Below are 26,899 nucleotides of genomic sequence, written 5' to 3'. Positions count from 1 at the left end.
AGGGGTGGAAACACAGTCCTACCATTTGCCATGGACTGATTCAGACTGTACTGGAACAGAGAGAAACTCCAGAACACCTTCAATACATTGATGACATCATTGTGTGGGGCAACACAGTGGAAGAAGTTTTTGAGAAAGGAGAGAAAATAGTCCAAATCCTTCTGAAAGCTGGTTTTGCCATAAAACAAAGTAAGGTGAAGGGACCTGCACGAGAAATCCAGTTCTTAGGAATCAAATGGCAAGATGGTCGTCGTCAGATTCCAATGGATGTGATCAACAAAATAGCAGCCATGTCTCCACCAACTAGCAAAAAGGAAACACAAGCTTTCTTGGGCGTTGTGGGTTTTTGGAGAATGCATATTCCAAATTACAGTCTGATCGTAAGCCCTCTCTATCAAGTGACCCGGAAAAAGAATGATTTCAAATGGGGCCCTGAGCAACGACAAGCCTTTGAACAGATTAAACGAGAAATAGTCCATGCAGTAGCTCTTGGGCCAGTCCGGGCAGGACAAGATGTAAAAAATGTGCTCTACACTGCAGCCGGGGAGAATGGCCCTACCTGGAGCCTCTGGCAGAAAGCACCAGGGGAGACCCGGGGTCGACCCCTAGGGTTTTGGAGTCGGGGATACAGAGGGTCTGAAGCCCGCTATACTCCAACTGAAAAAGAGATATTGGCAGCATATGAAGGGGTTCGAGCTGCTTCAGAAGTGGTTGGTACTGAAGCACAGTTGCTCCTGGCACCCCGACTGCCAGTGCTGGGCTGGATGTTCAAAGGAAACATCCCCTCTACACACCATGCAACTGATGCTACGTGGAGTAAATGGGTTGCACTGATCACCCAGCGGGCTCGAGTAGGAAACCCCAGTCGCCCAGGAATCTTGGAAGTGATCATGGACTGGCCAGAAGGCAAAGATTTTGGATTATCACCAGAGGAGGAGGTGACACGTGCTGAAGAAGCCCCACTGTATAACAAACTGCCAGAAGATGAGAAGCAATATGCCCTGTTCACTGATGGGTCCTGTCGCCTTGTGGGAAAGCACCGGAGATGGAAGGTTGCTGTATGGAGTCCTACACGACAAGTAGCAGAAACTGCTGAAGGAGAAGGTGAATCGAGCCAGTTTGCAGAGGTAAAGGCCATCCAGCTGGCCTTAGACATCGCTGAACGGGAAAAGTGGCCAGTGCTCTATCTCTATACTGACTCCTGGATGGTGGCAAATGCCTTGTGGGGCTGGCTGCAGCAGTGGAAGCAAAGCAACTGGCATGGCAGAGGCAAACCCATCTGGGCTGCCACATTGTGGCAAGATATTGCTGCCCGGGTAGAGAAACTGGTTGTAAAGGTACGGCATGTGGATGCTCACGTCCCCAAGAGTCGGGCCACTGAAGAACATCGAAACAACCAGCAGGTAGATCAGGCTGCCAAGATTGAAGTGGCTGAGGTGGATCTGGACTGGCAGCATAAGGGTGAACTATTTCTAGCTCGGTGGGCCCATGACACCTCAGGCCATCAAGGGAGAGATGCAACATACAGGTGGGCTCGTGATCGAGGGGTGGACTTGACCATGGATGTTATTGCACAGGTTATCCATGAATGTGACACATGTGCTGCAATCAAGCAAGCGAAGCGGGTAAAGCCTCTGTGGTATGGGGGACGATGGCTGAAATATAAATATGGGGAGGCCTGGCAAATTGACTATATCACACTCCCACAGACCCGCCAAGGCAAGCGCCATGTGCTTACAATGGTAGAAACAATGACTGGCTGGCTGGAAACATATCCTGTCCCCCACGCCACTGCCCGGAACACTATCCTGGGTCTTGAGAAACAAGTCCTGCGGCGACATGGCACCCCAGAGAGAATTGAGTCAGACAACGGGACTCATTTCCGAAATAGCCTCATAGACACCTGGGCCAAAGAGCATGGCATTGAGTGGGTGTATCACATCCCCTATCACGCACCAGCCTCTGGGAAAATTGAACGGTACAATGGACTGTTAAAAACTACACTGAGAGCAATGGGGGGTGGAACGTTCAAGCACTGGGATACACATTTAGCAAAAGCCACGTGGTTAGTCAACACGAGGGGATCTGCCGGGCGAGCTGGCCCTGCCCAGTCAGAAATCCTACATACTGTGGAAGGGGATAGAGTCCCTGTAGTGCACACAAAAAGTATGCTGGGCAAAACAGTCTGGGTTCTTCCTGCCTCCGGCAAAGGCAAACCCATTCGTGGGATTGCTTTTGCTCGAGGACCTGGGTGCACTTGGTGGGTGATGCGGGAGGATGGAGAAATCGATGTGTGCCTCAAGGGGATTTGATTTTGGGTGAAAACAGTCAATGAACTGAATGGCACAATGTGAACTGCTATATAATACTGTGTGTCACCTCTGTGTTGTATCAATGATATCAGAGTACGAGCCTCCCAACCCATGGAAGATCAACTATGAAACAAGCCGTGCCGCAGTGATGGAACGATGACTGACTCGGTATGCAGCAACCCAACGCCACACACCATCTCTCCCACCCGGAAAGACTGATACAACAGATGGAGCCCAGAGTCATGGACTGCGTGAACTCAATGGACATTTTAATGGACATTTTACAGGGAAGGTCCATGAACTAAGGGAATGATGTCTCTGTATTATGTTAAAGGACGGGGAGGGGAGGGGTGGTGATTGGTACGGTTGTATTGCATCATATGGGACCTGGGCATGGTGTAAATGGTATGGAATAAGGGGTGGAGAATGTGCTGGTTTTGGCTGAGAAGGGGTTAATTCTCCTCACTGTGGGCGTCGGCTACCTTTCCAGCTTCCCGCGCTCTGCCGCGTGGTGGGAGGGGGCTGGGAGGGGCAGGGCCATGGTGGGGACGGCTGACCCCGACTGGCCAATGGCAGGTTCATTCCATACCATGTGACACCATGACCAGTATATTGAGGGGGGGCAGTGGCAGCGCGGAGGCGGCGCGGCGTTGGGTCGGCGGGCGGCGAGCGGCTGCGGCGCGTGCGGTTTGTTTCGGCAGTTTGTTCCCCCTCTCCCCTCCCTTCCCCCTCCCCCAGGGCTTTGCGCCTCTCGTTGTTCTCCTTTACATTGCATTTCTACTGTTGTTTCTTTTAATTTTAGTTATTAAACTGTTCTTATCCCAACCCACGAGCGTTACCCTTCTGATTCTCTCCCCCATCTACCGGTGGGGGAGTGAGCGAGCGACTGTGTGGGGCTGAGCTGCCGCTAAACCACAACAGAGAGGAACCTCATGAATTTCAGCAAAGGGAAGCGCTGTCCTGCACCAGGGGAGGTATAATCCCATGTACCAGTACAAGCTGAGGCCTCACTCACTAAAAGCAGCTTTGCAGAGAGACTATGTTCAAGCACTTCCTGAATCACTGGTTACAGCTTGGTGTTTTATCAGTACAGTTTCTCACCATGTTTAGGCTGATGTGACTGATGACCTTTCTGCAGCTGCCTGCAGTCAAATCTGTGTAAAAGCAGCATGTAACTGCTCCCTGAGATAGCCTGGTGCCAGCTTCAGTTTGAGATATGGCACAGGTGTGTGAAGTTTGGCAGTTTGTGAGATGCTTCAGAAGCAACTCCTGAGGTTAAACAGTTAAAGGTTGTCACTGGGCTAGTAACTATTTCCAGCCCACAAGCTGAGGAATAGTAAACCTCTACCCTCAGCACAACCCCTAGCCTCATTACTACCCACTAGCCCTTACCCGCTGCCAGACTAGCTGATGGGAGAAGCAAATGTGGTAAACTGAATCTTGTGAAAAACAGCAAAAGAATCAATTGCTTGTCAGCCAGGGGTGTCTGCTGGTTAGGTTCATCATGCAGGCACACAGAATTTGCCACTACCACACAGTTTGCTGCAGCTTTATCATGCCTCATGACCCCCGGAAAGGGATCTTCAGGGAGGCCTGCTAGCACTTTCTGCTCAACCCAGCGCCTCCCACTTGGCATGGCAGTTTCTGCCTTCCCAAAGCTAAAATAACTCCTTTAAAGTGTTTGTTTGAAAACACGTTTTGTTGGAAAAAACATTTGTCTAAACTGTCAAGAATACCATGAATGATTTTGATGTAATAAAGTAAAAAGCCACAGCATGCACTCGTGCTCTATAAAACTTTTCCTTCCTGTCACCTTTTTCACAAGCATCATATTTCTTCTTGTTCATGGCCATGCCATGTCCTTCCAGGCCAGGAAACTAGCCTTCCAAGTCACCAGCCACTCGGGGAAACTCGGCTCTCTCCTGCCTTCCTTTAGGGACAAATATCCTTCCATGGCAGCTGAGGCTGGGGTGCTGCTGTAGCCTCCCTGGTGCTCAGGCTCCTCAGGGACGTCTCACTTGTGTGGTTGACAGGGAAGATAAAACAAAGCTCGCTCTATTGGCTTCACGTGTTACGAAATTCACAACTCACCCCTGCTGACTGAATAGTTACAAAGGTAAATTATTAATGTGCATGGGGTGTCCCAGCCAAACTGGGTATATCCAAGTGATTTTTTTCTTTAGGGGCTTTTATAGCTTCCACTATAAGGGTAGGACATGAATCACCCAATTACCTACTAATGCATATTTCTAATTATCCAATCATAAAAAGGTATATTTTGTAGGTCTTGCAGCCTCATCATCCATCAGCATCCTTGCAGTTTATCTGTTAATCCAGATGTTTCAGTCATTGACATCAGCAACTCATGTTTCTCTTAGATATGGATCCTTCTGTTAATTTTGTGAGAACAGAGGTTTCCTTGTCTTAGTCACTCACTTGTTCTTTTTAGCAGGGGTAGGTGATGGGTCTTGGGTCTGAAGATGATGTAATAATTGTATGCTAATGTTGACTCCTGTAAAATGTGGTCATCTGATTTGTGTCAATATGGAACAATGCTAGGGCCACACGGTGAAGTGTGACCCTCTAACATTTGACCGTTCTGTTTGTGCTTGTGTAACCGAGGGCCGTTCAATTGACTTGTTACCTGTCTTAATGGTTGGAATATTGATTGGCGAATTGTTAAGTTAGTTGTTAAGAAAGAATTTTAGTTAGGAGTAGAAACTAACACCTGAGAATTTTAACAAGATAATAAATAATGCTTAGGCCAGACAAGAGGGCATTAGCAATGAATGCTTCATTGACAAGAAGCCTCCTAAAAGAATACAACTCAGTAGAACTTCAAGGACTAACAGTGGAAACATCCTGCTACAAAGGAGAGTGCCAAGATAAGGGAAGGCCACAGATCAGCCAGTAGTGATAACAGGGAACTTCTTGGCTCAGAAGGTGCTGAAACATGGAAACTGGGGGAAAGGTAATTCCGGCAGGGGGAGATTGCGACCACCAACCCAATTCAGGACCAAAAAGACTTGCCCCGCCCCCGCCCCGCCCCATAAAGAGCATGCGTGCTAATCTACATGGCAAGTGTGTCTAATTTAAATACGGCTGACCAACAGCAAGTGGGATACTTATCACTGACCAATGAGTGTAAACTTAGGTGTGTTTTTACTAATTGTTATTAAGTAACTGAATATAAACCCTGTAGTTTTGTATGACAGTATGCACGCTAGGTGGAAGGATCCCCCGTGCATCCAGCGCTTCTTGCTTGTCTCTATTCAATAAATTGTAAACTTTAATTGGAATTCTGTTTAAGGCTAAATTAATTATCACAGCTCCTAAGGCCTGTGTGATTTCAATTTATGTCACACTAAAAAAGAGAACATTAATTGCAGGTAGAAAGATCTGGGAGACAGCAGGCTCTCATCTCTGCAGATTAATGGAGATTAGTCTTTTTATGGAGAAAAGGCCTCCATACATGGTGTAGTCATTGTGGTATGACTCCACTGCTGGCAGTGATAAGGGAGATGGCGGTTAAAACAACTGTGCCCCTTGCCTGAAGGTTCCCAAACTCCCCGAGCTCCCCTGCACTTCTTCCAGGTTTGGGAAGATACTCTGCCCTAAATATTAAGAGCTAGAAGTGGGGCGAGACAGCGCCTTCGTACGGAGTCTGGGATTTTTCACGATATTTCAGGCCACTTCCTAGGGCTTTCCTGCCGTTTTCCGCACCAAGCCCTGAAGCGCTCGCAGGGCGGGCCGGGAGCAGGACTACACCTCCCATCATGCCCGCCGCCCGGAGGGAGCCGCCGCCATTTCGGCGCCGTCCCCCGGAGCCGTTGGGCCGGGCCGGGCCGGGCCGGGGCGGCGCGGCGTTCCCCGCTCCCCGCCGCCGCCGCCATGAGCCGCCTCAGCGGCGGTTGGGACGGCGCCGGCGAGGAAGTTCAGCTCCTCCTGGACCTGTGAGTGCCGCCCCGCACCCTCCCCCTGTGCCCGCCGGCCCCCTCTCCCTCCGGGAGGTGCGGTGGGTACGGGGCCGGGCGGGCGGGTCAGACCGCTGCCCTCACAGCGGGGCCGCGGCCTCGACTAAACGCAGCGTCACCGAGGCAACCCGCGGGGCCCTCCCGTGGGGGCATCCCGGAGGAGAGGTCTGCCCGGGCAGGGGGCAGGGTTTGGCAGGCCTTTGGCGGGGATGGCAGAGTGGGTGACAGCGTTTGGTAGTGGTGGCAGGGTAGTTGACAGCATTTGGTAGTGCTGGTAGGGCAGGTGACAGGGTTTGGCAGAGTTCAGCAGGAGCTACAGGAGAGGTGACAGGGCTTGATGGGGTGGCAGGGTAGGTGACAGGGTTTGATGGGTTAGCAGAGGTGACAGGGTTTGATGGGTTGGCAGGGTAAGTGACAGGGTTTGGCAGAGGTGACAGGGTTTGATGGGGTGGCAGGGTTGGCAACAGGGTTGGTGGAGGTGACAGCTTGGGAGGAGTTACAGGACAGGTGGCAGGGTTTGACAGGAGTGACAGAGTTTGATGAGGGTTGACAGGGTTTGGCAGGTAGATAACAGGATGATCCCTGACAGATCTGGTTGTGGAGGGACAGCTGAGGATCCCTGGCTTCACCTGGCCCCAGTGAATCCACTGAATGGTGTTTTGCTTTGAATTTTTCATTACGTCAAATTCCTTTTTGTTTAGGAGGGAGTTAGAGACAGCATAGGGATGAAATATTTGACAGGAAAAAAAATAGCTAGCAAACAATACAGTTAGTCTTAGACTTTTATTATTTTAAAGTACTGAAGATAAGGTTATTGTTGCCCTAGTATAGCCTGTAAGTGCTTTATTGTTTTTCTATAAAGTGTGATAACAGTGAAAAAATAATTTAAATGGTTGTTTAAACTGCAGATCAGTAATGTACTCTGAGAATATCCACCAGCTTTTTGAAAGGAATGTGATTAATCTTAATAAGCTTTTTCCTCAAGCTAAGTTTAAAAGTCTGTGGCAAGGGACAGTTAAATGTAACTAGAAGATTTGAAATAGCTCACATTGATTACCATGTATCTGCATTGGTTTTGGAGTACTTTCTGCAAATTTGAACTAAGTAGTTGCTCTGGATTTGCAGGTCCCTATTCAAGCATGGCTGCATTAGCTGCTGTAGTATTTTCAAGAGAAAAGAATGTATCTTAATTTTGTATTAAGTGTTTAGATACAACTGTTTTTATGTATTACAGTATATGGTGACAATCTCCCTCCTTCAGGATGAATTGCCAGAAAGGTTCATTTACCTAGTGGACAAAATGTAGGTGTCATGATAAATACGTATTTAGCACTTAACTGAAGTGTGTGCCCCTGCATGACAAAGGACTGCTTGCCCATTCACATGACCTCGTGGTAGAAGAGGGAGCAGTCACACTGTAGGTGCACACGTAGCTCCCCAAAAGGCTTAGAAAGTCTATTTGACTCACCCTAGCCAAAGGTAGGGTGCTGTTTTGCACGGAGGAGGTGCTGATTCACCTGGAATCTCAGTAAAGAAAGGCAAGGGCTCTCAAGGCTATTTAACCGGTTTATTGCATAAAGAATAGTAGTGGTAGAAAATGTGATAGCAGTCTTGTGTCCCTCCTGATGCTGAGGACCCCAGCTATCATAGTGTGAGACAAGCCCCTTCATATTGTGCAGCACGCTGCACAAATCCTGTCTGTGGTGAGGTTCACGCTCGTTGTGGTCTTTAGAGCTTTGATAAGATTTTTTTTTTTTAGAAGTAAGCAAACGTTCTTCATTCTGCAGTCAAGTGAAGGAATGTTACGTGTAGATATACTGTTTAATCTCAAGACAAGACAAAGAATGTGGATGGTTTAATCTACTTGTACTGAGTTGGAGCCATGTACGGGCTTCTCTGTTAGTCAGGCGGCCAAGTTCATCCAGCAGTCACTGAGGTGTGGTGAAAACATTCCGTTCGTACACACCTCCAGAGGAACAAGTTAAAGGCGATCGTGGTGTGTGCTCAGGTTCTGTAACGGTCGCTGGTGCTGATATATGGGTCTCTGCAGCCAGGGCCTGTGGCTGAACTCTGCCCGGGTTCTGCTTGAAATTGCTGTCCCCTTGTTAGAGTGTCTTCTGCAGTGACCTGCTACAGGTGCCCTTATTCCACTGTGCTAACTTCAGAGCTTTTTTAATGTCCTTCCACATTGGAAATCTTGCTTCTTTCCTTGCTTAAATCTGTGCTACGCTTCAGATTATAAAGCCTTAATATTTTTACTTCTCTAGAATTTTTAATTGGTATGATCTTAATTTGCTGTGCTTTGGTGGCATTCTGGTGCCAGATGAGGTTCAGTTGCAAAAAAGTTTTTTACAGGAGCTCCAGAGTTGTGCCTGTATGTTAACTGGAATTCGGTTTAACTCTAGGCTGCTGCCGCCCCCTGCCCTCAGCCACTTGTTTTGGCAGTATATTTCTGTGACCTCACAGTTTTAGTCATGGGAAATTTTCATTCAGATCAGATGCCGAACAGCTCACTGTGCAACTGTGAATTTCAGTGCCAGCATGGGGAAGATGCAGCAGAAGGTGTTGGGGAGACAAAGAGGAATGGAACTAGCCTTTTCAACCTCTATTTGGACTTTGCATTTGGTTGGAGTGGTGTGTAATGGTAGCTGGACTGCTAATAGAAATTCGTCTCAAGGGTTCTGTCTTGCTAGTAAATTTTCTCTTTTTACAAAGCTAGAATAGCACCCATACTTTTTTTCTTGTGCATGATTAATCTGTTAAAATGATGTTTAAGACATGCCTTACACTATATGGTTATGTTCTCATGATTAACTTTAGATCTCAGACCTAGTAACTTCTCTTTATGTGTGCAGTTGCACTTGATACCATAAACAATTTCTGCTTTTGGTTACTAATCTTTTTTTTACTCAACTTTATTAGTACTGCTGCAGCAATTTTCTGTATTAATATAACAATATAATTATTATACCAGTAAGACTAATACTTGAAACTAATAATTACACAGCTTTTTAACAAATGTGTGTAATTTTTGTGTATTGTTTCTTGTCTTACACTAATCAGGTAATGGCCATCTATTTATGTCAGGTTGGACTTTAAGCTTCTTACTTATGGTAACCCTTAGGCTTATTGTTGAATTAGATGACAGTGTTACCTTTTCAGTTATCTCTGGATGTTGGTTAGCTTTGCTCTAGTTTATGTTTCTCATTTACCTAGGGACTTTGGTTTTTTGATAATAAAATCTCCCTTCAGAGAGTTGCAATTCCTTCCATAAGAACCAGCAGTTGTCTTTTAGCATATTAGTGAGTGGTGATGGCTCTGAAGGTCAGTGTGCTCAGGATGCTTAGAAGCTATTCATAAACTCTTCCCAGAGTTGCCTCTGGTGTTTCAGTAAGCCCGTGATTGTAATTTAAAGTTGCAGATGTTGGGACATTAACATCTTATGTATCCTTTGATACATTAAAATGCCTTAGGAATCTTAAAAAACAGAATTGCATTAGTGTCCCTCTGTAGTACTCAGTATTGCATAGGTAAATACTCTTCCATGTATTTGACCTCGAAAACCATTATTTCAGGTGTTCCACCTGGGAGTGTTACACATATATCTGGTAATACTGATCTCTCTCTTTTATTTTGCTTAAGTAAAGTCCTTCATGTTTTCTCTTAAAGAGCTCTGTTCCATCCGGAATCTCTTAACAAGGTATTTTTACTGAAATGATCCCTTTTTGTTTCATTCACATAGATAAAATTCTAGGATTTCAAATCCTGTCTTAAAGCCTCACCCAGCATTCTGTGATGTTAGTAGTCTCATTAATATTTATTTCTGCCCAGTCCTTCCTTTTCCAATGAATGCTTAAGCTCTTTGAGATTTGTTTGCAAACAAATTTCTTTGACCTTGTGAATATACCATCAGCAAACCCATTTTGCCAGCTGGATCAGTGATCGCAGTGAATGAGGCTACAATTTTTGCCTACAATTGATTGGGGAACACTTGCACATATGTTGCACAGAACATATGACCCCAAAGGGCAATAACTGAATTGGTGGTAGCATGGAACAGCTGGAACTGATAAGGCTTGGAGGCAGCATAGCTGGATGCAGAAGATGACCTCTTATGGTTTGATTGTTCTAGTTCTAATGTGTAATACCTATTTTTGACTGTACTGTAACTTTCCTTTGTTTCAGGTGCCTTCAATGTTTGACAAAGAACCTTTCCAGATATGCTGCAGATATTAAGTCATTGCCACCCAACATAAAGGATAAACTGATTACATTGATGAGTAGGCAAGGGCAAATAACTGATTCAAATATCAGTGAGGTAAGAACCCATTCAAAACTATTCTGTCTGTGGTAGTTAATACACAGGGATGAACTAAACTAAAATTATTTACATGAGGCAACAGGTAAATTCAGGCCTGCTTACTCTGTCCGTGTCTTTACAGGTCTTTTTCTTAAACTTCATAATGTTAATAGTCCTGTATTATGGTAATAAGATTGTGTTTGTAGTAACAAGTAAGTAATGTTCTCCCTTCAGTGATAATGGACTTCTGTGTAATCAGCTGGCATATATTACCCACCTGCAGTATGGGAATCTAGACTGTAGAAACTAGACCAGTCCCTGTTCCTGAATGTAGTATGTTTTATGAAGCTAGTGCATAATTTAGTAATTAAAAGATTTCAGGAATTTATTAGGTTTCTGTTATGTTCTATTGACATTATGCACATGCTCTCCATATAATTTATTGAAATCTTGATTCTCTGAAATACGATGATACTAGGGCTAGAAGTTGATATTTCAAATTCTGTCGTACCTTTTGCTCACTGATGTGTGTCAGTGTTTCAAAATTAAACCAGTTAAGACTTTTCTTTAGCTGTAAACTCAGGGGCACATCTATTTTGTTATTTATCTACTGTTATCTTGTTTAGCCTCAAAGGGAGGCATGAGAATTGAGGAAAGCTAAAGGTTGGCCTTGGTGAAACAGAAAATTAATGACTCCTTGCTCATTCCTGCTTTGACCTGTAACCTCTTCCTGTAACTTGGAAGAGGCAAATAGTATCAGTTTCTCAGAGTCAGAATAGCGAAGCCAAGAGTAGAGGCAGAATCAGAAGTACTGTGGAAAACATATGAACAAAAAGGTTTGGCTTTAGTATGTATCATTTTTTGATTCTAATAAGTCTCTGAGTAAAAATCAGAGCCTTATTTCTTTATCTTATTTTGGAAAATTTGAGTTGATAAAATTTGGTTTAGGCTATCTTTTCAGTAAGTAATCCTTTCTAAGCATCCTAAGAGATGTATATAATTAAAACCATATGACTACATGTGTATAAATGCACAAAACCTATTAGGATAGCTTTAGTCTGGAAATAAACTGGAGAGTTTAAGTTACAGTCTTTTCCTCAGCTCTTTGTAAAATCTCATCTGTCTCTGTCTTCGTTCAGCAATTGATTAGTGCCTTCTCTTGGAGCCTGTTTTCCATCTGACAATGGGATGTTTTATTCTGGTACTTTTTCTCAGCTGTTTTTCCTTTCTCTCTTCCTGCAGTTTCCTGCTCTCCTATCCTTAGCTGTCATCACTTTTCTTGGGCATGTTATGCCTTAGCTTTCTTTGAAAGTTTCCAGGTTTATCTCAGTTGCATTTTTTAAAAAAAAGCTACCTACTTCTTGGATTCTGAATGCATACTGTTTCTCCATACAATTTCACTCTTCTGTTTTCCTGTTCTTTCATCTTGCAGATATTCTCGTTGCTCAGCAGAGCAAAAATGGCCTATGTTGTTTAGTTCTTAATATTCCTTGCTCACATCACGTATAACCAAAGTACTCTACGTGTGACACATTTGCAACATCTCAGTTAGCCTTCCCTATGGATAAGAAATTTTTTTCTTTGCTATTGCTTCCGTCCTGCCCTTTTCTTTCATAGCCTCCACAGTATTGTGGCTAGATCTATTCTCTTGGAATTTTCCAGGTTATGCTTTCTCATTTACTTTTTATGCATTTCTTTTCTTTGGTGGTGTTTAAGCATTTTGCTTAATGTTAAGTTTCCTCCAGTTGAAATTCTGTTACCCTGCACTTATGTATGAACTTCTATTTCATCTCTTACTTCCTTGTCCTTGTCCAGATTTGTGTTATCATGCATTTTTTTATCCTTACTCTGCTTTTTGCTTGGAGCAGCCTTCCATGACACACATGCTAAACTCCTTATTCCACCTCACTTTTACCATAAAGATCTATAAAGCCGTTTAGCGTGTGCCCATGCTGAGTATGTATACTTTAAACTCCTGCATACAAACAATCCTTACTCTGTCTAAAATTTCATCTTCTTTGAGACAGATGAGATTTTAGTTTATACATTCAGTGACTATGAATCTGTGAATAACAATAGAAAGCAAACCTCTAAGTAATACCTGAGTGTATGAAGAAGAATCATGGGTTAGGGAAGCTTAATACTCTAGCTACTGTAAATAGGTGGTATTCTGATAGCATTGTTGCTTCTCATTTAGACTTCCTTGCATCTAATCATTCTTTTTCTCGTAAGATTTCTCATGTGGCTTCAAAACCAGCAGTTTGCTCACTTTTGTTGTGTCCTAGGCAATTTGGAATTGAGAAAGAAAGACAACGGTCAGGGAAAGCATCTTGAATAAATGCTGATGGTCACTTCAGCTTTAAGCACGGTAGCTCTGGGTTTGGCTGTTTTAGTTATTTAGATATGAATTCAGAAATATGAGTGAAATAAGAGCTGAATGTTATCTTGTGAAAACTACTCACAGGCGTATTGTGGGATATGTTGGTGGTTTTGTGGCATAGAGTCATATTTGAAGCTTCTTGCATTTGGGGAGAAAAAGCTGTCAAAGCTGTCTGAGGTCTGCCATTCATTTTGCAGAAAGGTTGCAATTCTACTAGAAGTTTCTGCTTTTGTTTTTTTTAAAGGCTTATTTGACTTAGTGAAGATTTTAGCATCTTGTATATTTGCAAAACAGAAAAACAATATTCCTTGTAATATCTGTCTTTATTGTACCTGTTAGAATGGTGAACCTGAGAAAGGAATAGGCCTTTAACAAGCCTGTCAGCTATGCTGTTATCTCTGTTTGTGTATGGAAATTTACCATATGCTTTTATCCTTGTGAGTTAAGGAAGGGAATGACAAGCTGAAGGGAGTAAGATAAGGTAAGGTGAAAACCTGATCTAATGCTTGCCTATTGGTCTGAAGGACAGCTCAGCAAAGGCGTAGATCATTTGCACCAGAGTGGCCTATAAACAGTATTTATTAAAAAGTAGTGAGTCCCTGAAAATTAAATTAGAGGTAAGATATATGGCTGTTACCAAAATCTGAGGCCTTCCGTTGCTTTGGGTCTAAATTTCATAAACATCCTCTTGGGGAATATTTCACAAAAATGAATCTGTGGTCTTGTAGGAGTGAAAGAGCCTATTTAATGAGGCTTTGGTATCTCTTCATGGTATGATAGAGATTGCTTGTTTATGAGAAAAAGTCTATGTATGTGTAGGTGAAAAAAATACTCTGGAGCAAAATATCTTTCAAATGTTACCCTTATCAGTTCAGCGGATTTAAGTTATGATAACAGTCAGTATTTTTTTTACACTTCAGACTTTTGCCATCAAAGTTGTGCTAGTAAGTTTGAGGGTATTATCCTTAGTAAAAATATCTATTCTGGCAGAAGTGCCAATGTTAGCAACTGTACTATCAAAATAATACTTCCACTCTTTAAATGGTAGTGTTAATGTGTTCCTCATCTAGATGTGATCACAGAAACGGAGCATTCATGCTGTAGGAGATGAACTGTTGCGGCAAATATACTATATTTTCTTTAGTTTTTAGTTTCTAGGACTGGAAACCCCATTCTCTAGCGAATAATTTTTAAAATTTCTATGTGATGTCTAACGTAACAAGTATTTTAATTAAAAATATGCATGTTTTGTGACATAGCAGAGTTTGACTGAAATGGTAGGTTTTTGTTACAGGTGTTGCACCCTGCTGTGGAGGCTCTAGACCTCCGAGACTGTGATATTTCAGATAATGCATTATTGCAGCTTTATAACTGCAAGCAACTGAAAAAAATCAACTTAAATTCTTGCAAAGAAAACAGATTGGGCATCACTTCAGAAGGTATGTTATCTGTGCACAGATAACTGGGATCTTGTTTCTGTTTTATTTTTCTTGTTAGACTGGAGTAATTGCAAAAAAATATCTAGGGTAAATATTGCTTAAAAATATCCCCAATGCCACACCAATACTAACTAAGAGTCACTTCAGTGGTGTAAATTATAGACCTAGAGCACTGATTATCTTATGAAAGAGAGCTATCAGGTTACTGTCATGCTAGGTTTCTGGTAAAACTGCTACATTTGATCATATTTTCCACTTCATCTTAATTATTCTTTCCTCAAAACTTGTTCCAGAGCCTTACCAGTACTACTGGGTTTGAAGTTTCAAGCTTGTGATTTCCTAAATTACTTTTTTTCCCTTTTTTAATTAAATGTGTTTGTTACTAAAGTAAGTTATAGCATCTTCTCCGACTTAGAAGACACGACTTGCTTTAGGGCTTCAGGATTTCAGGTGTTACTTTTAACCTCCAGTTTCAAGTTGTATCAGGAGCTATTAGCTTAAAAGAATTAAGCTTGCTGAGTTTTATTTCACGCAAGTTTTGTTCTGTCTTTTGATTACACTCACTCCTTTGTTCCATCATTAACTCATCCTTAGTGAAAATTGAGGCAAAATATTACTTTAGTATTGAGCTAATATATATAGTACTTTAGATCAGTCTTGGTTTGTATTTTCTTACCACTGCATAGTGACGAGTTTGTCTTTTTACTTAAGTAATTGGTTAAACTCTTTAAAATTTATTTATTTTCACTGTCACCTCATTGTTACACTTTTTGATAAGTATAACTAAGATACAGTTTGCAATGGTCTTCCCTCTATGCCTTCATCTGTCCTCTGATTTCTAGCGTGGTTCTTAAGGTACCAGTTAAGCCTAGAGCTCTTTATGTATACTTTTCATCTATTTGGATAGAGATTCCTGACTACTTTGCAATTAAAACTGGAAAGCCTAGCTCTTTATTGGCAAGTTCCTAGTCCATCCAACTTTTCTAACTTTCCTACCTATAAACTTATAAACTGAGCCCTTTTTAAACTGAGAATCAATTACAAAGACTTTAAAGTAAGCTGGAACAGTCCTTTATTACTTATCTCAATTACATACAGGAAAAAAAGACCCCAGACCACCCTGTTTTAAACCAGTGTTACCTTTTACTAATTCAGTAACAGGTTGGGGTTTGGTTGGTCGGTTTGTTTAGGTTTTTTGTTTGTTTTAAGAAGCGTGCTGGCTACCCTATTCAGAAATATTTAAGCCCTGTCATTACTAGGAAACATTTGATCTGTAAGTTGCATGTGGAAGGTTTAGTGTCCTTTAATAAATACTCATAGTACTTCTCTGTCAAATTCAACTCCCACTATTCTCTCTTCTGTCATTCTTTGCAAAGTGGTTCTGACCCAAGCAAGTACTATTTTATCCATGTTTCTTTGAAGTTCTTACATAGTGACATATCTTAATGACATTTGACTCTTTATTTCTATCTATCCAGAAGTGATGTAATTTTCTGTACCACTGTAATCATCATGCTTCCATCATCCTTGAAATAAATTCCTTTCACATTGCATCTGTAGTGCATGTACTTCTATTTTATTGGCTACCTCCTGACACTTCTGGGCAAATATTTGGGTTATTACTAACTGTCAGGGCCCTGAGGGCACTGACAGACCCTAATGGCCATGACTGGTCTCACCTGCTGTGCCCACCTACACCAGCTGCCCATGGACCTTCAGTCCTGGCCTGAGCAGTGTCGCAGGTGTAACTGGTTCCTGTCCTGCTTCTGAGCTATTGTTTTGATTTCTTGAACTGTCCTCAGACATGACCTCTGACCTTGCTGTTTGCCTGATGTTCATTGCACCATCAGTGGGACCTAACAGTATCATCAGTCTGCTTTCAAACCATTGGCTTTTTTTATGCACTCACTGAGGCGTATCTAATATCCCTCAGACATCCCTCTGCAGTATAGAAGGGAATTCAGCATTTATACATTTTTATCAACTCTAGCATTGTTCATTGTCATCTTCCTTTTTTCTCATCCTGGAATTAAAAGAAACCAACCACAAAATTATTTCCTCGTACAGAGTCTTGCTGGCATAGCATGAGATGGAAGTTGTACAGTCAATGACCAGGGGACAGCATATTGGATTCAGCATGGTGATTATGTTAAAAGAAGAATAATTCTTTAAATTCTTCTGGTTTTTTGACAGGTGTCATAGCACTGGCCTTATCCTGTCCTTACTTGCGTGAAGCATCTTTTAAAAGGTGCTGCGATATAACTGACAGTGGAGTTCTTGCCCTCGCGCTCAACTGCCAGTTCTTACAAATAGTGAACTTGGGCAGCTGTTCAGGCATCATGGATGCATCTCTGCAGGCATTAGGAGAAAACTGCAAATTTCTTCACAGTGTGGACTTTTCATCTACTCAGGTAACTGGTGGCTATTGGCTAATTGACTTCTGTTCATTTATTTTTTAAAACTGTCATGATAAAATTGAAAAGGGATCTTTTTAGCTCTACTCTTGACAAGATCTAGAACCACAGTTTGTTGCCTCAAATGTGTATATATTCTTCTTGGATGAAATGGAAGAGTACAGGAGTTATTAGTAGTTAAGAAAGGATCACTATTAGGAGTGGAAACTAATGCTCGATGAATTCAGAATATTCAAGATAGCAAATAATGCTTAGGCCAGATAAGAGGGTATTAGCAATGCATGCTTCACTAACCAGAACCTCCTAAAAGAATACAGATCAGTAGAACTTCAAGGACTGACAGTGGAAACATCCTGCCACAAAGAAGGGTGTGAAGATAAGGGAAGGCCACAAATTTGAAGTCATCAGTGATTAAAGGGAACATCTTGTCCCAGAAGGGTGAAGCAAGGTAACTGGGGGAAAGTGTATTTCTCTGCAAAATGTATTGGCTAAAGCAGGAACATTGCAGGTTAGCAGTTTTATCTGTCCAGATGCTTCTCATGTAGAACTGAGCTGGATTGCTAATGTACTTAACTGCTGGTACTGGGCTATGTAAGCCTTTGCTACAGATGTCTACAGAGTTTGGTGGCAACTGGTCTGTACCAAGAAGCTGAAGTATTTGTGGCTTTGTACTGACTGCATGTGGTTTATCCCCAATATAAGAGTGTGTCCCTTGAAGAGGGGAGGCAGATGCGCCATTATAGGCAATGCACATAGACATTCAGTAGAGTAGGAAACAATACTGCAATGCTGGAGTAACAGTACAGCGGTGATTACTGTGAGCTCATACAGGGAAGTGAGGGGGCTTTGTTGTAATACAAAACTGGTTGCATGCTCTCATGCTGTCATAACCATATACTCAAAGACAGTAGCATTCAGATGGTTTCTACAGTGTTCAGGCACCAACCAGCAGTCTGGATCAGGTTTGTTTCGATGGCGTGGAGGATAAGGGACACAGACTATGAAATCATCATCACTGTACTGGGGTTGGTCTTAGGTTGGTGACCATGCACTGGTTCTGGCTGTGCTGTTTTACCCCCTTGAGGAACTGACAGTGATTATTACTCTCTCCATTCTGCCTCACCTATGGGAGTTATTAGAATTCATTCACTGTCCTTTGTCTCCTGGTCTGGGTGTCTTCAGGAGCTAAATGTGCTGTCATCCTGGTGACCTGCTAAGCTATGTACTTACAGTACCTGCCCTTCTTGACAATACCTGCCACACTTAGAGACCTTTATGTGCCTCAGTGCTGGGACATTCCTGTCCATTTCCCATTCACACTGATCTTGTAAGGGAACAACCCCCCTTGGAAAGAAGAGGTATTGTCTATGTTTAATTAGCGTGAATCTAAACTCCTTTTTGATCAAGCGTTGCTTATGTAGCATTTAATGTTTTAATATTTAACCTAAGCTTAAAGGCAGGATATCTTGGCCATCAGCATTATCCATTTAATCAAGGACAAAAGTTCCTTTTGGAAGAAAATAAAGGAGAGTTGGCAAGAGAATAGAGCCTTGAGTTGTCCTTAGGTGACACATGACCTTATATGGATAAAAAGGGTTAGGGTGCTTCATCTGTGAAGATGACAGAGACCACTGAGGACCCTCAAAGAGAGGAAGACATGTGCAGAAGGATGTGAAGTGGAGCCAAGAGGAGTGATTTAATGCCATTACACAACCTATGTAGATTAGACTGAAAATGTATTAGATAGGTGGGATATGTATGAATTTATTGTATAAATACAATGAAGGAGCCAGGTTCAGGGTGCTTGATTTGTGGAAAATCACCAAGCACCCAGGCTTGTACAACCCTGAAATCAACAAGAATGTCTCTCCTGAGTGTGCAATTATTGACTCATTGCACACCAGGTGACAAATTCACTTTTCGGACAACGATCTGACCCTTTCTATTGGAGTTTTGTACAGTAGACTTGCAATAGAGAGCTAAAAGGCAGTAAGACAATTTGTGCAGCGGGAACAATCAGATCTTTAAATGGAAACCAAGCTTGTGGTCTCTGGATTCTAGCTGTCCAATTTGGTTCAGCCTTACTGTGTATATTTGATGACTACTATTCCTGACATCTAATATAAGCTGTATGAAAAAACCTGTGTGACAGATCTAATATCCAACCAGCTTTTGAAGTGGGGAAGAAGTTTAATGAATTTGGTTCCTGGAAGCAAATGAATGAATCGGCCTTTCTGGCCTTTCTAAGGAAAGGAATATCTTTTGTCTCTCTCCTCTCTCTTGCAGGTAATCATTGCTTCGTGGCTGTCTGTAGCCAATCACTTTTAGTGCAAGTGTATGACGACTGCTGTAAGACTGCTTGGTTGAGGGATTTTTGTCTTACGTAGATGGTTCGCTTCAAGAAAAGAAAGAGTGAGACAGCAGATTAGACTGCTGTGATTACTTCTTTTTTTCCCCTCTCCCCCAGCCCAAGAAACTTCCTTCAGGAACATCTCCAGCGGTCTTGAAAACAGGAGAAAAACTGGTTTAGGTAGAGCAGAAGTGGTATAAACCTTATAAATTGGAAGTGCCATGCTCTGACTGTAATAGTGTACCTGCTGTTAAATCAGACAAGGAAGCTGCAGAAATAGCAGTTACACAGTTGGAAATAACCCGGTCGAAAGCCAGGCTGGATCACGTGGCAGCGAAATGCAAGTGTTTAATAGACTTAAAAAAACCATACTGGGATTGTTTTCTTTGCAAGCTTAATTGGGAAGAAAATATTGTAATGTTAAATGTATTCAATGACTGCAGGGGGTGAATAAATTAACATCCCCCTGCCCCCAAATAGCTGTGTTTGAAAAGATCGAGCTTTAACCCATTGCATCAATAACAATGTGGGGTTTTTCTCTAGGTAACAGATGATGGCGTTACAGCACTAGTGAGTGGAACATGTTCAAAGAATTTAAAGGTAACTTGCTTGACCTAACAACAAAGAAATGAACAAAAGCAAATACCTGCATTTTTAATTATTATCAGTACTACTTCTGAGGGATGGTTTTTATTGACTGACTTTTGCCTTTGCTTGTATGCACACTTGCCCTGATTTTGCTTATAGATTGACTATATTCTCTCTCTGTTGCAGTACCCCAGACCAGCTTTTTGAGAACCTCAGTCTTTTCAAAATTAGTTTTCTTCTGTTGAATGTAGTATGCATATGTTAACTCATGTTAGTTTAGAGAGCTGTATAATAAATGCGAATGAATGCATAATTTTTTTCCTTGGTTTCTTTGGAGTTATTTCTTGAACACTGAAGCAGAATTTGTGATGCAGATAATCTCATGGATTTAAGAAATCAGTTAGCACCTCTGCATAGGTAAATCTCTAACTCATGAAAGCAACAGTGAAAATGAAGTTCTCTTTGCATAAAGATTCTCTGGGCACTGAGACAGTAATAAATGACGGAGAAGAGGCATCTCATACCTTCTACCATAAATGATCATCTGCTTTTCTAGATAGTACATTTCTTATCTCTCTGTGTGTTTTTGCTTTTGTAAAGGCTGGTTCTGAACCCAAGCTACTCATCTAGAAACTAAGATGGGAAACAAGTTATACTTCTGCTAGTTTATAGTGTTTAATAAAATAAAAAATCCCTAAACAAAATACTAAATCTGAGTCAACTGACAGTATTAATAACCTGGAAAAAAAAAGAACTGTTATTGTTTTATTTGGAGGGCAAATAGTTAGATTTGGTTTTGGGTTTAGAGGGTTTTGACCTATTTTCCAGCAGTGTTGGTATAATTAGTCTGTCAGTATTACCTTCCCTCTTCTCTATTATAACTGTCCACAGTTTACAGAGAACTATATTCTTGTGTGTAAGCGCTTTTTCTTTGAACCATAGAAACGCAGTTCCATTTAATTTTTAATAAAAATTTCCAGCTTACAAAATGTGGCCTTTTCTGTTTCCTGGTCACATTGCTGTAGTTACTATTTCTCTGAAAGTGCACAGGCTTTCTTTTGTGGATGATTCTTCACATGGATACTGGTGGAAGCTGTACTAGATCAGGAAGAACACATTAGGTAGCTTACATCAGACCTGCTTCATCTGTAAGTGTTCAAGACAGTAATGTTGAGGTAGTGAGCTTTGATTTCGAGGAACTAATGGGAAATTTCAGTCATGCCAGACTGAATAGTAGTATGGATTTTGCTTCTTCATTTTCCTGTGCTCAATACTTATTTCCACTTTCTTAAAAGCCATGTGTATTATTTTTTGGGTGGGTGGGATTTGTTCGGGGGGGCAGTCTGTGCAGTTTTAGTAAGGCAAAATTTAATGTTTTTCTGTGGAACAACAATTTTAAAAACAACTTGTGTTCTATCACTATAAAAAGCTAGAATGGTTTAGGTGTCTTGGTTTACAAAAAAGAAATTTAGTTAGAGAATATGGAATTATTTGCTACAATATCTTCTTCTGTGTAACTCTTCCTTGTCTTTGTCACTATCCTCATACCTCTGTTTTATGTCATCAAAGTGCAAATTTATAGGCAGCGATCTAGTGTCAGGTACACAGTGAAAAAAGTAGTGTCTTAAAATTCTTAAACTGTAACCAGCCATCAGATTTCTAGATCTTTTTGCTTCATTCAGAGGCATTCAGATTCCACATTTCACTTGTCAAAATTAACTAAAAACTGTACAAATAACAGCTTTGGTATATCTTGCTTCTGTGAATATAGTTCTTGTTTTCTGTGTCATCATTCTGTACAAAGTTGCATTTATTACAAAAGGTCCCTTTCATTTCTCTGCTCTTTAAAGATCCTTGGAGTTTATCATTTGGAAAGACACTCTTTCACAATAAAACATGGGTTTTTGTTTTTACCCTAGGGTCCCCAAAGTATATTTTCCCAAATCCTATTTTCATTAGATTTGATAGTCTCTTTTCTGCATTTCTTCTTGTATGTTATATTTATTGATATATAAGGCAGTTCAGAGGGGAAAAAAAGTTGGTAATAATCTGTTAATATATTCTGAATTTATTCTTTCTCTAGCACATTTAATAGGTACTAGTTATACAACTGTGCAGAAAGTTTTTAGTCTAGTCTTGGAAGTTCTTAGACTCCTTTTAGGAGCCATATAGACATATAGAAAGATAGATATTAGGAACTTCAGCAAAGACTCATGAATCCTGCCTGCTTTGGGGAACCCCAGAATTCTGTTCGGGTTCTGTTCTCCTGGACAACAAATTGCTAGGAGAATGTGGGTTATAGGAATACTGATGGGACTCAAACACTGTAGAATCTCACTGAAGAGTTTTTTTTTCAGTTGTCTTGAATGATAGGTGTTCTAGAAAAACTCAGGTTCATATTTTTAGTTTCGGCTCTTCATAGAAAAGCAGTTGTATTTTTTCCTGAGGGTATTTTCCTGGTCTGTACAGGACCACATCTGGGGTCAATGCACAGAGGAGGAGTAGGTCATAATTTCTTCTGGGTAGGGATCTCGAGAATGGTTGGGCAAAGGAAAGAAACCCTGCCTCCAAAACTATGGGTGCTCTGACAGGCTTTTGTTACTACTCTGTTCATAACAGGAGATCCACATGGAACGCTGTGTGAATCTGACGGATGTTGCCGTGGAAGCAGTCCTTACTTGTTGTCCGAAGATACACATTTTTCTGTTCCATGGATGCCCACTGGTGACAGGTAGGTCAAATTGTGCAGGGAGTAAGAAGAGTAATTAGTTCCTGATGGTATCTTTTTGCTCTCTGGAAAAGCACACTACACTTTAAATAATCCCAAACAAATAATAACTTAATAGATAAAATGATAATCATACATTGAGATTTCAAAGCAAGGAGAGAGTTTTGCTTTGAAACATGCAACCTGCAGGGAGGGATGTTTTTGTTGTTTTGAGTTTAGGGGTTTTTCTTTCCCTTTTTTCGCCCCCCTCAACATGCTGATGAAGACCTGAAGTTGATGATAAGACTTCAGAAAACTACATTAGCATATTAAAACACTACTCTATTCCAAAAGTATGGAATAGCATCCATTCGAGAAACAGTGGAATGGAGTAGGACTGCTCAGCCTGAAAAACACCCAAACTTAAGGGAGGTTATGATCTATCTTGTATTTTTTAAGTTTGGTTCATTGGTGATGCTTTAGTTACATGATTGGAGAAAAAACCAAGTGGTTTTGAACTACTACAGGTATATCTGAAGTGTGATACTGTAATAGCAAGATAAGCATAAATGCAGACATATAATTGAATTATTTTGCTGTTGACCCAATTTCTAAACACCACCTTTATATATTCTGAATGAATAACAAGAAATTCCTTGGTTCTTTTGCAGATCGTTCCCGAGATGTTTTAGAGCAGCTAGTCATATCAAACAAAATCAAGCAAGTCACGTGGACTGTTTACTGATTATTTATCGTGTACATATGAGTGTAAAGTTTACAGATGGGAGAGCTCTTTCAGAAAACAAGCACCTTGGAGAAATAGCTGGTGACTTTTGTGCCACCAGATTGCTTCCCTCCTTGTTCCCACCAGAGGTCTCCGTCACCATTCCAGTCCTTGCCTGTGAGTCTGGCCTTCCCCATTGTCTCTACTGAGAGCCCTGTCTGTCTTTGCATCGCTGATCATACTTCATTAAGAGGAAAGTTAAACTATAATTAATATTACACTGTCATCGCTCAGACTCCTTGAAGTATCGGATCTGGCTACTACTTACCATCTTTTAGCATCTTAGCTGCATATACAAAGCCAATTTAAGTAAGTCTCTGTTCTGAGATTGTAGTCTGAGAAAGCCCTTGCAACTAGAAGCACCAAGCCTAAACGTAGTATTAACACTTACACGGAAGTGTCTGTAAAGGTGGGACTTTAATCTGGCAAAAGTCAACAGAAAACTGGTGAATGGAGATGGCGGTAACAGCAATGCAAATGTATTTTAAGCAGTAAGAGTCTCCTTTCACCATGTGCTTTTACTAGGTCTGGAAGAAAAACTGTAGGTACCTTTCTTTTGGTGTTACTGGTGCTGCAGGTTTCTCTTTTTATGTAGCATCAAATACTTGCTGGATTTGTACACATCCAGAAGTGCAGTCTGTGAACATGTAAACATAAACTTGCTTTGAAGTTGTTGTGGTGACTTAACAAATTTCAGTGTAGTATCTATGACCAACAAACTAATCTTGTATATGGGCAAATACTTACTTGCTCTGGCTTTTGCCTATATTCCTGCATGAAAATCCTTTTAGGGAACAAAACTTTGCTCTTCATAAGCATAGCTGTGGGTGAAATAGGACCAAATTTAGTGTCTGAGAACAAGAATCTCAGAATGGTAGAGTTCAGCAGAGTGTGTGTTCTGCTGTATGTGGTTTATTGTATCTCCAGTGGCCTCCAGAAGCTGAAAACAGCAACCATTTACATATTATTCTATTGTAGTCATATTAAAGAAAAAAATCAGAAGTGTAAAGTGAGTTTATTACATGATGGAGCAGTGGTCGTATCACAATTATAATTCCATGTTCCTTGGCTTTCTTGAAACAGCATAACTTTTAGTGAGACTTCTATGATTTCCACAGTAAATGTTTTAAAATGCTAGCAGTTTTAGCATTATACAAGGTAGGTAGCACACTGCATTGATACTCTGCATCTGGCAGTAGCAGGGTTTAGTTTAGGGTTTAGTAGCAGGGTTTAGTTTAGGGTTTAGTAGCAGAGTGGTCTTACATGGGTCTGATGACACTTAGAAACCCATGAGTTTAGGCAACCATAAACTATAACTTTACTTTATAATTTAACACTTGTCATAGCCACACTCATTTTTAAGTGTTGCAGAAGTAAACCAGTCTTCTACTAGTCTACTTAAAGTTCAGGCCAAATTGCATGGAAGATAATAATAATATATCTGTTGCATCCAGTCATATTAAAGGATATTACGATGTTTGACAATAGTCTCTGTTCTTCTGTTGATTCATTTATGGAAGAGCAAATCCGTTTAGAAACTTGTTCAAGTGTAACTGAAGGCATAATTTTCAAACTCTGGTGCCTAAATCCCTAGCTGTTGTTGCACATGGTACGGTGGCTCGCAGTGATGGATGTATTCCTATGACACCTACAGGTATAGCTGTGCCAGTACAAGCCATTCCTGCAAACAAGTTAGTTCTGCTACATTAGCAACTAGCATCTGAAGGCTGTAATTGCAGCAATCCTTGGACCAGATAGAGGCCTAAAAACCTAATCTACTATGTTTTATTCCCTTTTTTGGCTAAAGAGTAGTTTATTGTTTTGCCCTGTGGAATCCCTGGTATCAATCAGGGCCCATCATTCCCTTGAACTCTTGGATGTGAGTTAGCAATAAATGTGTTTTGCGCTACTTTTTGTATTAATGCACCTAGCTGGTTAGGCAGCAGCAATGACACGCTCAGTAATCGTGCCAAATAAGTAAAGCATACGGATCAGGCTCCCAGCCCTGGTTTCAGGAAGGGTGCCACAAAAAGGGTAAGAATTATAAGCTAACTCCAGTGGGAAGGGGCCTCAGGAGGTTTCTTATCTAACTTCCTGCCCAAAGCAGGACCAGCTTAGTCAGAACTTTATCCAGCCATGTCTTGTAAAAACTAAAGAGCCTTCACAACCTTTGAGGCAGCTTGTTCTACTGCTTGACTGTATTCATGGTGGGAAAAAGTTTTTCCTTCTATCCTGTTTGGCCCTATTTTGTTTCAGCTTATACCCTTTCTGGGAGAGCCTGGCTGTCATCCCAGCACCCTCATAGGTATGGGCAGGCTGCTTGTAAGTCCCCTGAAGCCTTTTCTCCTCCAAGCTGAACAAGCCCAGGTCCCTCAGTCTGTTACTTTAAGACGTGTAACTATACCGTAGTGCAATCGTGGTCACTAGACTCTCATTTCAAGTGCTGTATCCAGAAAGGAAATTATAAATTAAGATAATGTAAAGCAGCTAAAGGTGGAAGACCACCAATCTGTAATGGCAAAGGACGCTTTAAAATTCTATCTGTTGGACAGTGGTACTGCTAACCTCACGGGCAAGGTTGTCCTCCTTCCCTTTGCTAATGTAAACTTGGATTTGTCATGTTGAAGGCAAATGCAGCTTATACTGTGTCCTTAAACATGTGTGTAGATTTACCATCTTCTCCCATAGCTTCTTCTAAACATGTAACTTAGTGGTATATCCTCAACTTGTGGTTAAAAATGTGTACAACACTGCAATGAATTAACATTGTATATTTATGTTTGAAAGTTTAATGTAAGGCACGTTAAATCCTTCACTGACAGAGCTTGAGTCTGCTCTCCAATGTGTTTATTACTAGCATAACTCTACTGGAATATTTGATTCAGGTTAAATCACTGTTATTTTCAACTAATGTTTACAAGCATTGGATGAAGTGGGAGAACATCCTGTATGCACTTATTACTTCATATTCTATATTGTTGGGATATTGATATTGTTATTGTTGTAAATTGTTGGGTGAGCACTGCAGGGTATTCACATGTTGTTCTGAAGATTAAAGTTTGTAAGTAGTATACTGTTTGGATAGTTCTGAAAACTTGTTATATTTTATGACCACATACATCTGAATGTGCTCCTAAACCTCCTGCTTCACCAACACCACAGTTTTCTGAGTGAGTACCACATACATTTTCATCTTTATAAGCTTCCATCACATCACCTGGGATTTGGATAATTGTAGGTGCCTTGTGTTCCGTTCTGCAGTTATTAGTTCCCCATCACTGCTTGTTCAATAGTTGACTGCTAAAGGTGACAGTTCATTCAAGACTGCTCTGAAAACACTGGTTTCTTCTTCAGATTGCTGCAGTTACAGCCTCTGACCTGTGGATCAATTTTATTTTTAACCCTGCAGAGTGTTCTTCCTTGACAGATACAGCTGAGAGTGATTGTGGAGCTTGTTGTCCAGCACCTCTTCAAGAGAAGAGAGAAAAAAAAAACACCTATCTGGCTTTTATTCCCTGTTTTTATTTAGTTACCTTCTGTTCATAAACATCATGGAAGGAAAGATTTCTTCATCCCTCACCAGCTTCTCATGATGCTGAATTGCCTTTTTTACCCCTGCAAAGTTAGGGAATGGAGATTGTTTAACCCTAC

At 41.3% G+C, this 26,899-nt stretch overlaps 1 protein-coding gene across 1 annotated transcript; it reads left to right on the top strand.

Moving 5' to 3' along the window:
- Positions 1-6,073: 6,073 nt before the first annotated feature.
- On the top strand, positions 6,074-26,319 carry AMN1 (antagonist of mitotic exit network 1 homolog). Its single transcript, XM_075116557.1, is given in 8 exon segments — positions 6,074-6,133; positions 6,135-6,265; positions 10,472-10,604; positions 14,261-14,405; positions 16,599-16,816; positions 19,713-19,769; positions 22,377-22,488; positions 23,136-26,319. Coding segments are annotated over 8 exon segments (915 nt in total). The 5' UTR covers positions 6,074-6,088; the 3' UTR covers positions 23,210-26,319.
- Positions 26,320-26,899: the final 580 nt, after the last annotated feature.

This window comes from Phalacrocorax aristotelis, chromosome 1 (assembly GCF_949628215.1).
Source record: "Phalacrocorax aristotelis chromosome 1, bGulAri2.1, whole genome shotgun sequence".
Taxonomy (NCBI): domain Eukaryota; kingdom Metazoa; phylum Chordata; class Aves; order Suliformes; family Phalacrocoracidae; genus Phalacrocorax; species Phalacrocorax aristotelis.
Note: the sequence above shows the minus strand (reverse complement) of the source record. Positions and strands in the feature narration are given on the sequence as shown.